Source organism: Bos javanicus, chromosome 1 (genome assembly GCF_032452875.1).
Source record: "Bos javanicus breed banteng chromosome 1, ARS-OSU_banteng_1.0, whole genome shotgun sequence".
Classification (NCBI taxonomy): domain Eukaryota; kingdom Metazoa; phylum Chordata; class Mammalia; order Artiodactyla; family Bovidae; genus Bos; species Bos javanicus.
Genome location: NC_083868.1, coordinates 23,005,825 through 23,021,983, shown reverse-complemented (window position 1 = coordinate 23,021,983; position 16,159 = coordinate 23,005,825). Strand labels below are relative to the sequence as shown.

Below are 16,159 nucleotides of genomic sequence, written 5' to 3'. Positions count from 1 at the left end.
TGTGTGTTGGGGGTGAGGGGGGGAACCAGGATTTAAATAATCTAATTTTTGCTCTTTTCAAACAGTATTGTAAAGATTTTATCCAATTATCTGAAATAAAATTTCTCTGACCATGCATTCTGTCACAACAAACTTGAATCTGTAAACCATAGGCTCTCCTGGGACCAGAATAATCATTGAATTCCAGAACATGTAAAAGTTTTACAGCCTTTCTATACTGAAAGATTCAGCTGGTTCCAGTGGAGAGGCTATGGTAAGATGATGGTGTGCTTAGTCGTGTCCAGCTGTTTTGCAACCCCATGGACTATAGCCCACCAGGCTCCTCTGTCCATGCAATTTTCCAGCCAAGATACTCAAATAGGTTGCCATTTCCTCCTCCAGGGGATCTTCCCTATCTAGGGAATGAACCCACGTCTCTTGCGTCTCCTGCAATGGCAGGCAGATTCTTTACCACTGTGCCACCTGGGAAGCTCATAGATTGAACAGATTGATTTAAATGTAGATATGGAATGTGTATGGGAATAATAATTATATTTAATGCACTCCAGCAAACAACTCCTAAATGCCCACTCTGTACCTGGTTTTATACCAGCAATTAAAAAGACTAAAGAAAATAATCTCTGTCACAAGGAGATCACCGTGTCATGGAAGGGCAAGTGTCATAATAAATAAAGTATAAGATGATAAGTGTTTTAACCAACAGAGACACAAATTGCTATGGAAACACAAAGAGAAGAACACCAAAGGGAATCATGGAAGGCTTCACAGAATAAGTGATTTTGGTGGGGAGTCTCAAGACAGAAAACAGAGGGAGGCTTCTGGATATAGAAAATAGCAGGAGCCACTCCAGGAAAGGAAATAATGTAAGAAAAGTCAAAAAGGGAATAGTGAATTCAGGACACTGCAAGTGTATTGCTTTGGCTGGAGAGTATAGAGTGAGAGGTAGGAGAGGAAAGATATGACTCATAGGGTAGGTTAAAACTTGTTGGGGAGGATTTTATATATCCTGGAAGGTTTAAATACTCTACTAGAGACAATGAAAAGCCATCACACATTTTTAAGCTGAAAGTATGTGATTTAATTTTTGTGTTAAATCACATAGTGAATTGTGCCTTCCCCATCCCCTCAAATTCATATGTTGAAGCTCTAAACCCCATCGTATGGTATTTGAAGATGGGGTCTTTGGGAGATATGTTTAGATTATGTCACAAGGGTGAGGACATCATTATGGGATAATGAGAGCCTGCTGTCTCTCTTTGCCTTGTGAGAATACAGCAAGAAGACAGGCCAGGAAGAGAGATCTCAGCAGAACTCAACATGCTGGCAACTTGATCTCGGATTTCTAGCTTCCCAAACAGTGAGAAATGTTTCTATTGTTTAAGTCACCAGTCTATAGTGTTTTGTTAGGGCAGCCTGAGCTGATACATACAATTATTCAGGAAGTTGGCCAAAACAGATGTGAAGTTCAGGAAAGAGACTGAGGTAAGGTGATGGCTTCCCTGGTGGCTCAGAGGATAAAGCATCTGCCTGCAATGCAGGAGACTTGGGTTCGATCCCTGGGTTGGGAAGATCCCCTGGAGAAGGAAATGGCAACCTACTCCAGTATTCTTGCCTGAAGAATCCCATGGATAGAGGAGGCTGGCAGACTACAGTCCACGGGGTCGCAAAGAGTCGGACACGACTGAGAGACTTCACACACACGACTGAGAGACTTCACACACACATATATGTTTTATAAGTGTATATACTGACAATAAAATCTTATCCGGTAGAAATTTTTTTTTGTCTGAAGTTCTAAGGTGACATATACTTTAACAACAGTCTAGAGAACACCAAATGCATACAGTTTTTTATCATTAAAATTAGAGTATTTCAAAATTAAAAATATTTACACTTAAAAATGAGAAATCTGTACATTTATTAAAATTAGTTTTACTAAATCAGAACTGACAATATGTTTTCATCTATACTTTCATACAGAAAACAGTGAAGAAATCAACAAAAAAATAATTACTAAAACTCCACTGTGGATTAGGATAAAATGTCTCCAATACTAACTCACACTTTCCCAGTAATTATAAAAATGAGTATAAATGCTGCTTGGACAATTAAGCAGACATGCTCTGTTACTATTCACTCAACAATATAAACAAATTGAAAACAGGCATGTATAAAAAAAGGGAGAGTCTTTTTGCAGAATCACATTTGCACTTATAAAATAAAGCTAAATAAACATACCCCAAACTTACTTTATCCTTCTTCTGATACAGGGAAGTGAAATATTAACATTTTAGCATTTAAAGACATAAATATACATATTATTTACAATAACTGGGAATGTTAGAGATATGGGGTTTTATTTACAATTATTCCCATTAAAACATTTTAACTTCAGGTAGTATCTGCAAATACTTCTTTTCCTCTCCTATTTGAATTTTTAGCTCAAGAAGAGTTAAAATAGAACACATCTGTAGATACAGAGTTGATAATGTATATTCAGTCACTTGGCTCTCTGATGGTAATCTTCTGTACCATGTCAGACAGATTTTCAGACTCCAGGTCTTCTTTACCATTATCTGAATTTTCTGATGAGATGTAACAACCAGAGTCCCTTGGGCAGTCATCTAACTCTGAGTTATTTAAGGAGAGGGGCATGGATTCACTTTCTTGCTCTTGAATAGCTGTAAATGGAAAAGAGAGAACTGGTTAGGCAAAGCCAAGAAAAGTTTTGTTCACATATTCATTCATCTTCAAGTTATTTTAGCTGTTTCAACTTCATTACAGTGGAAACTTCTGTAAGTAAATGATGTATTTGTTCATCATAAATGAGATGTTTGCTCTCAAATATTCAAGCCACTATTTCCTTAGAAGATAAAGTTTGCCCTACGTTGCTCACTTGGAGTTTCACAGAATTCATGTGAACTGCTTACAGAAGTGAAAATCAATATGGACTCTCCTTTTACACTGATGATAAGTTGCCAAAGAAAGCAGATTGTAGCCACAGTGTGACTGATGCCTTGTCCAAATACTCCTTAAAGTAACATCAGAAGAAGTCATTTGCAGTTTAAATGTACAATCCTACTCAATAGTCATTTTTGTGAACAATTTGAGAATCATGATAATGTTGATTAATGAATAAAAGATCAATGTGAGAAATAATATACAATAGAATTTCAATAACTTGGAATTTAACTAATAATTTCCATGTTTGGAAAACATAGAATTCTCCTATGTTTGAATTCATCAGAAAAGTAGACATAAAAGCAGACATTGCTTTTATTTTTTGGCTATGCCGCATGGCTTATGAGGTCTTATTTCCCCAACCAGGGATTGATCCCAGGGCATAGCAGTGAAAAGTGCTAATTCCTACCCACTGGACTGCCAGGGAATTCCTCAGGTTGCTTTTAGATAGTATAGCATTGTATCTATTGAATCTGCTTTTTGTAGTCTGCTACATCTTTGTTTATATTTCTGAATGACAATTATATATATTCAGGGTGGTAATCCTGTGTCATCAAACCAGTATTCTTAATACAACAGGCATTGTCATTTTGGGTAAAAAATAATATCAGAGATGTAATGAAAGATCTTTCTAAAGAACCTAAGGAGCCCTATAGTTTACTCTTCTCAAGAATTTTTAGCCTAAGTGTTCTCTTTGTCAATGCAAAGTTTCTTTCTTTCCTGAGGAGAGGAGATGGATCTTAAGCCACCATGTCTCAGCTATATGAGCATGCCTTGCTATTTCCCCTTCTAAACCTGAGACTGCTCTACTTTGGACATTGGAATAGCCCTACATTGGAAGAACATACATTTCAGGGTGGTTTAAGATCTGCCTTCAGAGGCTATGCATTTCATCTCATTCCAATGAGAAGAAAGTAGATCCAAACTTCAAAATCCTTGGAAGAAGGAAATTGTGTACTGGTGTAATTTTTCTCAATTGACTCAAGTAATCCACGCTTTATCTTGTCTACATTTCTCCTGCTTTTAAATGCATTTTAAAGGCTTCTGATAAATTGTCAACATTTGTTTATGGTCCACTGAATATCTAATTGCTATCAACCTCCATTACAAGAGAGAATTGAGCCTAGCATCCTTGTATCTAGTGAATTAAGTTCTCCTCAATGTATCTATAATGGTACTCGTTATGCCCCTTTCATGGAGGAATGGAGCAAAGAGTCACTTAATTATTTCCATATTCTGTGGTTTTATATGGGAAACATAGGTTGAGAAAAGTTGGAAAAAATGATAAAAATAATTTCTTAGTCTACTCATTTTCAAAATGAATCATAACAATTCTTTTAACCTTTTTTCAAAGTTTTTATTCACCACAATGAAACCACATTTATGCTAGTCTTCTGAATCTTCTCCACATTTGCCACAACTTTAACGGTGGGCTCAATTATCAGAAATTTAAGCCTAGTGATGTTATAACTAGTTCTTGGTATAAGGAACTTCAACTTAATGTGAACCTTTTGTGATTATTGTTTTAAAATGTTGGCTATTGTGAAGCATTTTGTCTTTATTAGTTATAAGCCTTTTAGCTTTAGGGGAATCTACTTAATCTTGACTAGTCTTGATAAGTATCAGTCATTCACTTGTGGTTGCAAGCCCTTCTTTTGTGAAAAGGCAGCACTGGAATGGGACCCCGGTCTTTAAGGAAAAACCTTCTCCTCTTCCTTTGTTTTTTTGTCTTATTGCCACTGAAATGACAGAGCTGGCTCTGTGTTCCATTATCCAAGTGTTTCTGGAAAAGACCAGAGGAATTAGCCTTTTTGCAGTGCTTCCTGCCACATCAGCAGTGATTACCATATTCAGAGTGTGATCCTGTTCGTCAGAATGGCGGTGGGGATAAGACCATATTTCCCCAGATATATTTGGGCTTATTACCTCAACACAAAATTGAAAGAACTGAGATCCCTTCCTCAGACTGGCATCCTAAAAGCGACTTAGCATAATAACTACTTCCAACACTGTACTCTGTTTAGGTTGACTGCTGATTGTGGGACTCTTCAAGATATAAAACTTAGGCTTAAATAACCCTGATTTCTAAAATTAGCTCTTTTCCTTTCCAAAAAATAAGTACTTAGGTTGTTATTTCACCCTCAGAGAGGTCTATATGTTCACCCCAAAGGGCAACAAAGTAAAGAAACAATAAATCTAACTTTAAACAGAGAATATGCCATTTTTAATATTAGTAATAAAATGTATCTGTTTTTGTTTCCACCTGAGAAATGCTGTATCACATTCTCCATATTCTAGGAATGGTTCATTTTAAATACAGGTTATTTATTGTAGAAACCTTTCATCTGCAATTTTTATGGAAAAGGGAAATAGTTTCTCAGTATGAAAGTTATGCAGCGCAGTAATTTACAGAACAGCAGTAATTTGCTAAATGATTTCCTAGTGAAATGAAAACATGACTATGCCTCCTCAAAAGCTTCCCACCAGGCTTGCAATATTTTCAGGCAGGTGATCAGCTGGAGCCCCTCAACTGTAACTATAAAAAGAAAAGGCAGGTCATTAAGTTATATGATGGAAAGGAAATCTATCTAGTATTCAGTTTTTGTATTTGGAAGGTCAAGATTTTCCTCTTGTTTTTTTGTTTTGTTTTTTTCATCTTGACACTAATGACTGAAGGATTGGCATAAGCCTAGGTCTTATGCTATGGGTAGTTTTTCCAGCAGAGGAAATGAATTCACACTAATACATTCACATGTTCTTTCTAAGTCATTTAGTCTCTTCATGTGGTCATGAAGCAGAGTAAAGCTAACTGACCTACCTAGAAATTGAAACTATATCCTTCATCAGTTTTGTCCCATGGTCCAATCATCTGAGCTAACCAGGTAAGTAACACATTGGAATAAGAATCAGTTTGACTATAAAATTACAGACTTTCCTTAGGATATCCGAGTGCATCTTTTTATACAAAAACATTTCTGATACTACATGAAGTTAAAGAATTAGCATATATAATTTTTATACTTTTAAAATTATATAAAAACATAATGGACATCATATAATTCACACATGAAAGTGTTAGAATTTTAGAGTTCTATATTTCTGAGATTGTTTACAATGTTTTGTATTTTATTTTAATAAAGAACAAAACATTAAAATGGTACCATTTTTTAATAAAGCCCTGAATGGTTTGCAAATATCCTGAAAGCTGTACATTTGAAAATCTGAGTATACTGAAGAATTAGTAAATAATCTGAAAAAGGGTATATCTTATTGCTACCAACTACTATCAGGCATAAAGGAGTACAGAAAGCAGCTCCAAACAGTTCTGCACTCTATGTAGTGAAAATAAAATGATCATTTTAAGAAAAAATTATTTAGAAGATATTTTGTCATAAAGAACTAATTTGAATATTAAAATATTTCATTTCTTACCAAAATTCTTATGGAATTGTATACAGCCCATGGTTCAACATAAGGTAGTGATCAATGGAGATAAAAAGTGATGTGGTGATTAGAATATAAGACAGCTAATATAATTATTCATAAAATAATTATATTGAGTTGTGACATTTAATTAAATATTGGCCATCTCAATTATACTAAAAGTGAAGAAAGCTTTAAGGAAATCAAACTAGGTCCTAATTCTGGGAAAAAGTTATCATGCCCTGAAGAGAAAAATCTGTCCTATATTCACATATTAGAAAGTTGAAGATTTAATAAAAAATGTAAACTACTAGTTTTTGCTTGACTTTCCTAGTTTTCTTTACTCAAACATTTCAGATTTTGACTTTATTATCTTGTTTGCCTTAAATATGAACCTTCTGTCCTTTATACCATGTACTATCAAATAATGCAATCCCGAGGGCATAGGAAAATAGCTGAGCAATGAAAGTGCTCAATAAGCAATGTATTTAATAAAAAGAATGCAATATTTAGGTTAATTAAAGGAACTATGAACTAAAGAAAAGTAAGAAATTTTGTTGCAATTCAAATGAAGACAGCTCTTGGGCCTTTGTATTATCCTCCTCTATTTTCTCTAGTCCAGTACCATCTTCAGAGAGGAAAAACGAGGCTTATGCATCTTTGTTGTTTAGCCGCTAAGTTGTGTCAGACACTTCTGTGACACCGTGGACCCTAGCCCACCAGGCTCCTCTGTCCCTGGCATTTCTCAGGCAAGAATACTGGAGTGGGTAGCCATTCCCTTCTCCAGGGGATCTTCCTGACCCAGGGATTGACCCGAGGTCTCCTGCACTGCAGGCAGATTCTTTACCATCTGAGCCACACGGGAAGCATTTTAAGATGGCTCAAAATCTCAGCCTCATTTGTAGCTCCATATCAGGTCCTCAAACCTAGACTCAAGCGTTCTCCAGATCACTGTGGCTATATTTATTTGGCCAGAGATAGAATTGCCCATGGAGGGGAACATTCACTAGAAAATATGGCATAACATACTTATTTCTGATTTCATCTTAAGCATGTCCTTAAATTACCTGAACATTTTAATTTTCTGTTTAGTGAATATTTGGTATTTATTTTATTTGAGTACTAGTCTACCTTTTGAAAAAAACAGCAAAAACAAAGTGAATACAAAATCTTTTCATGGGAAACCAACCAGTGACTGCTTTCCTGAAGCCACGAGAGAATATGGAGTTGAAACGACTCTCCCTCTGTTTGCTAACCTCTCTTTGCATTCAAGCATCATAGTCACCTCTCTAATGAGCTGTGTTCTGGAGAGTATGTCTTTTCACTTACACTCACAACAGCTGCTCACTGTGCAGGCTCCTTCAGTGGCACAGAGTCACGCTCACTTGAGATCTAATTGCTCCGCACCAATGGGGACCTCACGTCAGGCTACCACTTCCTCAAGCACACATCCCCATGAAAGGCATTGGTCCCAGGAAGTTATCTACCCTTGGTTGAATTGTTGTCCTGTTAGACTATTTTGATGATGACCAAATAATATAAAAAACTATTATCATACTGCTTCATTAGGGGTCTTGGGAAATCAATATCACATTTCTTAACATTTAATTTAATCCTGTTTACTTGACATGGTGAAATGATAACTTAATTTCATTATTTTAAAATTTATTATATTTGGCAAAACAGGATTATGTTACATATTACTAATCTACCATTTACTATATATTGGGCATCTTTTCATGTCAGTCTGTATTTCATTCTCCTGATATCTTCATCCTGGTTTTGCCTATATCTTATCCTGTTTGCCTATATCTTATTTATAACAAATTAATTACTAATAGAAGTTCATATTAGTTTTAGTTTTGAACTAAAACTCCTAGTAGTTTTTAGTTTTAACTAGTATTTTTATGCATTGTAGAAGTTAATAAAATTCCTAAAACTTGGAATTTCTAGATTCAAAAGTATACCTATTTTTTTTATATTTATTTTTTAACTTTACAATATTGTATTGGTTTTGCCATATATCAACATGAATCTGCCACAGGTATACCTATTTTAAACTTTGATAGTTTTTTACATTTTTAGAAATCTACTCACACACTTTCACCCTTACCTGCACACATGGCTAATGTATGCATGAAATGAATCTTAACAACACATTTCAACACCCAGCTGCCTGTTACAAAAGCTTTTATGTGTAAAGTGGGATTGCAGGGGACCCTAAACTTTATAACCAGAAAAAAAAAAAAGTTGTGCTTACTATTTACAGTTCTCTTCATTCTCTCATTCAACATATATGCTTTCCACAAGCATTTGTTAACTATGGATTCAATGCCAAGCGTGACACTAGGGGCTTTGGGAAGGCACACGGTGATATAGGATTGTGTCTGGTTTGACCAGGGTAATCACTACAAAGCCATGCCCAGTACACAATCACAGTGCAATATAAAGACAAGTACAAGAATGCCCTGCATGTACAGATGTTACAAGTTCTCTAAATGACTGAGGTGAAAATTCTATGAACTGTTTTCTCTGGAGATGGTGCTCTGAAGTATAATGTTTTTATTTCATTTTTTTGTTCTTTGTAGTAAATGGAATATGGCATTTATCATAATTTAAATTTTAGGGGATAAAACTAAAAAAAATTTGAAGAAATTTTACATGAGGCAAAATGGCTATGACTAGAAATAGATATTAAATGCATATTTATAAATACATAAAAGCAAAATGCCCATGTGCCTCCTCTACTCTGTCTGTGGAGACAGCATATATTTTCTTAAAAGCTGCATGTTTCTTGAATCTCAATCCAAATCATATGGCAAGCGTGTTGGAAACAACAGGCACGCATGTCAGGGGCTAAGGCACCAGGCAACCCTGGCACACTGTCAGGCCAACTGCTGGACTGCTGCTTGGCATCGCTACAAAGCTCCCCTGCTGGCAGCTCATGTTCCAGGCTCCTGGCTGGGCTTTGCCATTTGCCCTGCATCGTCGTGGGCAGGTAGGCAGGCAGGAAGGCGCAAGCGGGGATAGTTGAGCAATGTGGGGCTGCTGTGACCACAGCTGGTGCCAAGGGCCTGGCACACAAGCCACCCTTCCCCCTTCCTCCTCACTGAGAACTGTGAACAAAGGGTGCAGGTAATACCTCCAATATGTTATATACAGGTTCCGATAGAGTTTGCTTATTCTGTTTCGAGGTTGTTTTTTGTTTTCAATTTAAATTTTAATTATCCCTGGGCTATAGGGAGAGCAAGATATTTCCTTCACCTATTTTCCCCGAGGAGGATTGTACACATTCTCACAGACACACTTTTAAGACACATCAAAGTGCATGTCAGCATAGGAAAAGAGAAATGAGTTCTGAATAAAAAGAAAGTATTTACTATAAATAGCAGTTAACTATCTTATTATTTTAAAGAGGCATTTCTCAGCAAGGCAAAGGGGTCTTGAAGGTTGTGTTTATGGAAAAATATACACACACACATATTCTCTATCCTCTTTTTTCCTTGCTGGGAATATTTATTCAAAGTAAACAAACTGTTTTAAAATTCAGATGATAAATAGAGAAACTCTAAAGTGCACAAAATAAACAGATTCCACTCATTGGCTCCTTCATGAGCCAAGTAGCTGCCCTAACTTTTCTTCTCCTTCTAACCTCATCTAGATTCCCAGCTGAAGGAGCCAGTAGCCTGATTCTGCTCAGTTCTAATGTGTTGTGAGAAGAAATTCAGAATCTCTCTATGCTAGTCTTGCTTGGAATTGTAGAACCCAAAGTTGCTATTCTGCTCTAGAGGTCATGCAACGATCAGTCCTAACACCACTCAGCCCTCCTGTCAGTTTGTTGGAGAAGTGTCTTTACCTCCTGTCAAGCAATGACCTAAACAAGTTTAATCCGATTAACATTTTCAAGGTCAAAGAAGGTACAATGCTGTCTATTTTGGCCTAAGAGAAAAGGGAAACTGCTTGTTCTAAGTCTAGATTTCTGTTTGTTCCAGTTCCATTCCCCACCCTTTGGTCCCTCTAAATGTATTAAAGGCTCACATTGGAGTTTGTGGTCTTTTCTACATTGTCTCAGAGCTTTCACTCCTGTGATCAGAACTGGTGCACACTCTGCTCAATTTTTATACTGAATGATAAGCAAAGCAAAACTTTGCAACCTAAATAGCAATGAAATGCTAAATTTAGTGAGGAATTTATTGACATTCCCCAAACTGACATTATTCAATGATCAAAATAAGATGCATACATAAAATCCTGTTCAATTTGCATACCCCCTTCTTCCACATAAGAAAAAAAAGCTATTTTAAACCTATGACTGTGACATGCATTTGTTTTTAATAATGTCTCATTTTTAAACAACCATATATTCAAGGTCTTTATCATTCAAGGTACATGAAGGTTGTGCATTTAATCTTTAGCATGGTTGTAGAAGATATGATTCACAGAGTAGAGAATAGATAAAAATAAGCATGCAGCAGCATGGTGCCAAATCATCAGAACTCACCATCTTATCAACAAATAGAAGTCATTCTTCTTTATTTCTTGAGCAAAGCAGTTTCATATAAGATAAATAGCTTTCAGTCAGAATAGCCTAACATGCAATATGCATCTTTTTGACATGTATATTCTAATACTATTTTAGACCATAAGATTAAAAGAGGAAAAGTCTCGGGGTTGTGTGTTGAGAACAAACACTGGTTGAATCTGCATTTTTTTTTCCATTTTTCATTTCCTAGAATTTGGCTCTGTATGGGTATGTTTGTACATTACTGGATAGTATTAAATGGTCAACCTCTAGTGACCTTCAAGTACTGTTTTCTAAAGAGAAATAATTCAGGGAATTTTTATGCTTTTTATATCAGACATGGAAAGTCACATCATAGTTTGGAGAGATTGTCTTTTGTTTTCAGAGACCAGGGCATAGTAGAAGTGTTTCTGATAGGTTTAGGAGACTGGGTTCTAGATGTGTGACCTTGAGAAGGCTACTCCAGTTCTAGTTTCCTCATCTTGTAAAGGAAGAATTTGAGTCAGATGGTTTTTAAAATTATACCTAGCTCTAAGATGATATCATCTATAAATTGCTGTGCTTTTGTTAACAGAGAAGGTACATGGATGATGTGGAAGGCAGAATAAAGAAATTCAGTGGATACTTTACGTGGCCCAGGCCTTTGGACTGGACTGATCGTCCTCTGTGGGTCTCTGCTGAGCGCACTTTCATGACTTAAAGCCCTGTTTACCAAGCCTCTCTGGCCCATTCCATTCACAAATCCTGTTTCAATGTAGCTATACAAGCCTTTGAACCTTTAAGGCTGTCATGCTGTTACAAAACTTCCTTTCTCACTTAAATATTAACTTCCACTTTCTGAGATGGACAAGTGAACTGAAGTTCTTGGGGAAGTCGACAAAACAGGAGAAAGCTTGCATTTTCAAATAGTCATTATTCTATTCATATTTACTGGTTTGTATGTGTGGAAGAAAGAACTTTTTTTTTTTAATTGTTTTTTAAGAACTTGTTTTTTGGAGTAGACTGCCTTTAATTAAAACTCCAGCTCTACTACTAATCTAGCTGTTTGGCCTCTTTGAAATTCATCTCCGAAATATTTTCTCATCTGTAAAATGGGCAAAATAGCTACATGGATGTTATTGTAGAAGAAAAGCAATTATTTACGAGTGTTCAAAAAATACTGTTTTTCCTCCCTCTATTTCAGTATCAGCTTGTTTGGGAGAGTACTGATAATAATACTGAAAATCATCACTTTCAAGACAGAATCCATTTCTTAGTATAATATTGCATAGTGAGGATCCATGTTTTGAAATGACAAGATGTGAAAGGATTCCTAGACCAGTTTACGCTGATCAGTTTTGTTTTGGCTTGTAAATAGGTTCCTTTCTTAAGTCTGACCCTGGTTTGCCTCTGTGACCTGATTCCTTTCTCTTCTGCATCTCCTAGCCGCCACAACTTCAAAGAAGGCATACAAACTCCTAAGCCTAAAGGATGAAATCAGTTCTGTGGGTGTCAAATTAGTGGTGCATGTGAAAACTCCTTGAAAAGGATGAGGACCTTTGCGAGCTCAAGAGAGCAAGTAAGGATTCAATAAGGTACGGTTTCTATAAAGTAAATTAATTCTTACTAGACAAAAGGCCCATGTATAATAAATATATGCAGTTCAACACCGCCATTTCGTGAGACATATAAGGGAGAATAAAGGAAAGCTCACGAGGGGACCATCAGGAGGCCTGGGTCCTATGTAGAACTTTTCTCTTGACTCTCAATCTGGGCTATTAATTGCAGTATAAGAAAGTCTAACAACATCACAAACACTGTTCCTAGCTTCCTAATTCACCAGGTGCATAAACTTGGGCAAGTTTCTTATGTTCTCATTTCTCATTATAAAAATAGGGATGATACCAACTTGGAGAGTTGTGGACAGCGTTAAAGAAGATAGTAAGTGTAAAGACCCTGGCTCAAAGTTTTAGAGAACATGTTCAAAAAAATAATTATTGTTATTATTCATATTACTTTGTAAAGAGAAGGTTGGATTAGGGGATGTAAGTTCTTTTTCATCTTTAGAATTAGATACCATCCCCCTTTTTTTTCTAATGAAATACTCCTGACAGAGTTCGGCACTCCCTGAGCTCAGGGTTTTTGGAGAAGGCAATGGCACCCCACTCCAGTACTCTTGCCTGGAAAATCCCATGGACGGAGGAGCCTGGTGGGCTGCAGTCCATGGGGTCGCTAAGAGTCGGACACGACTGAGCGACTTCACTTTCACTTTTCACTTTCATGCATTGGAGAAGGAAATGGCAACCCACTCCAGTGTTCTTGCCTGGAGAATCCCAGGGACAGCGGAGCCTGGTGGGCTGCCGTCTATGGGGTCGCACAGAGTCAGACATGACTGAAGCGACTTAGCAGCAGCAGCAGCAGCAGTAGCAGCAGCAGCAGCAGAGCTCAGGGTTTAGGGAGCCCAGTCAGCTTTGGTAAGAATAATGGTCAGATTGGGCAGTTGTGAAAACAAAGGCTAGCTTATCTTTATAAACGCAATTGGTGTGGCCAATCAATATTCAAGTGAATCTGCTTGTGTTACTCCATCTTTAGTTTATACTTACAAATACAGAGACAACCACCTCAGATAATAAAAGTAAGTGCTGAATATTTTTGCAAACTATTATAGCATTTTGAAAGAATACTATAAACACGTACAAGATGTGACTATATGGTAATGAAATGAATTTTCTTGTGTGGTGCAAAGGCTCATTAGCTCAGAGCCATGCTCTCTCTGTGCAGTTCTGCAGAAGCTGCGTATGACAGTTCTTGCTAATGGCTCATGCTGTCACTAAATATTTGTCTCTGACTCCCCCAGTCTTAGGGAATGTGGACATCCTCTTGCGTGTAAATTAATATGTCTGCAGAATCTAAATGAAGTACCCAGTAAAGCCCTTTCATTTTCTGGATCCAGTAAGCAGCAAAAAAAAAAAGAAAAAAAAGTAAAGGTCCTCTTTCTATTTATAGATTTGACCAGAGTTGTTTCCAAATGTATAAGAAAACACTTTTTCTTATTGGAAAGAATGCTTTATGTGATTCTCAGTAAATAAAACTGGGAATTTGTTTTTAATTATTTTACTATTTACATTAACCTTTGATTCTCAGTGAGGGAAAAGAGTAGCTACACATACTTACTTTCTTCATCAAGGAGATTTTCAGCAGCTGATAGTAACCTCATCCTGTCTTCTGGGTTTTTAATGTTTAATTCAATGAGATGACTCTCTTTTATATCCTTTAAATCTTCTAGGGTCTCGTAACCATTGAGCAAAAGTGTTGAAGTATATTCCTGTGGGGAAGAAAAAACTTTGTACAATATAAACTACTCTGAGCAAACATTTTACTTTTAGTTATTTTTAGATTTTTAAAAAGTATAGAAATGCATGGAAACAATGCATTGGAACCAAAAGATGCCAACAGAACTTTTGCTTAATTTTGTTTTATTTGTACTAGTTTTCTACAGATGAACACAGGACCTTTAAAAAGCACGTTGTACATTTCTCACCTTCTGGAAGGACAAATGTAAAGAAGAAATGATTACCTTAAGCAATGCAATGCTAAATCATGGATCAATTAAATAGCTGGATCACTTATCCCATCTGGCACATTTTCACTTCTCAAATAGCAAAATTGACAAAGCTAGTGTTTTTTTTTTTTTTAAGTCTATCAATAAAATGCCTCTCATAGAGTATATTATAATAATATTTCTGGACTGTATCTCTTCCTGTTTGCTTGATCGAAAAATTATCTACCCTCATTAACTTCTTGGGGCAGGTCAAAAAAGGCATTTGAAACAGACACAATTTATATAAGTATACCTAACATTTTGGTTGAAAGGTATTTTATAAACCTAGGGCGTTCCAGACTTTCTATTTAATTAAAAGCTTTTATTAAGCATTAGAACACTGTGGTAGGGAAAAGTATTGTTTCCTTTTCTTAGCATGTATATTTTGTCCATCATTTGCATTAATATATATTAGTTTAAAATTCATAAGCTTCTGATTTCAAAGTCTGTATGTTATTTATGTAACCTCTGTTCTCTGTAACAAAATAAAAATGCAAAGTGAATTTAAATGCTTTTCAACTTCCTCAAATATTCTTCCCATTTTACTTGATCATTAATCCAGTATCCTTATTTTAGTTACTAAAATTGAATAAGAGGATATAAAAGTTTTAAGTAATCAGAAAGAACTTATTACTAGCCCTTTATTTATTTAGAAAAAGGAAAGAAAGAGTAGCAATTCTGTTTTAAAATAATGTATCCTAGAAGGATCACAGAATCAGAACAGGAAAAAATAAAAAAAATCCCAGTCTGATGTAACTAACTGAGAGTTCTTGAGTAAGTTTCACGTTCTCAAACCTTGGTTTTTTCATAGGTCACAGAACAAACAAGTAGCTGAAGTAGGATTCAAACATGTGCCTCCTCCAAAGAGTAATATCATTTGGAGGGTACCAATTTGCTTTTGAACTGTGGTGTTGGAGAAGACTCTTGAGAGTCTCTTGGACTGCACGGAGATCCAACCAGTCCATTCTAAAGGAGATCAGCCCTGGGATTTCTTTGGAAGGAACAATGCTAAAGCTGAAACTGCAGTACTTGGGCCACCTCATGCGAAGAGTTGACTCATTGGAAAAGACTCTGATGCTGGGAGGGATTGGGGGCAAGAGGAGAAGGGGACGACAGAGGATGAGATGGCTGGATGGCATCACTGACTTGATGGACGTGAGTCTGGGTGAACTCCGGGAGTTGGTGATGGACAGGGAGGCCTGGCATGTTGCGGTTCATGGGGTCGCAAAGAGTCGGACACGACTGAGCGACTGAACTTATCTGAACTGAATAGTAATATTGAAATGTCTATGTAGTGTGTCTACAGATAGGAATACAACTAGGTAATTCAGGAAAAACAGTTAAGGAAAGATTAATTGGTTATTTTCTTGACGATGAATTTTGAAAACTGTCGAAATACGGCTGTGTTATTTTTAGAAGTAGATTGCAAAATGGTAAATTTAGTGAGATTAGGCATAGTGGATGTACATGCCATTTAACAACATAGAAATACTTCATAAAAATTTCTCTAATATAACAAGAAAATAACTGGATTATAAATATAGACAACAGTCTCCCTAACACAATCATTATGGGGGCTTAATGATCATTGTTTTCTAACAAATTTCTTTAAAAACAAATTTGGTTACCTTCTGTTGAGTTGTTTTTGATCTCTGCTCTGTAGGAAATACATT

At 36.3% G+C, this 16,159-nt stretch overlaps 1 protein-coding gene across 1 annotated transcript in view; it reads right to left on the bottom strand.

Moving 5' to 3' along the window:
* Positions 1 to 1,899: 1,899 nt before the first annotated feature.
* The window catches only part of LOC133254816 (SAM domain-containing protein SAMSN-1-like), a 58,775-nt gene continuing 44,515 nt past the window's right edge, over positions 1,900 to 16,159 (bottom strand). Inside the window, exons 7-8 of the mRNA XM_061429147.1 lie at positions 14,060 to 14,210; positions 1,900 to 2,681 (exon numbers count right to left, since the gene is read on the bottom strand). Of these exons, the coding sequence (XP_061285131.1) occupies positions 2,497 to 2,681; positions 14,060 to 14,210 (336 nt within the window). The 3' untranslated portion in view covers positions 1,900 to 2,496. The remainder of the gene's footprint in view (positions 2,682 to 14,059; positions 14,211 to 16,159) is intronic.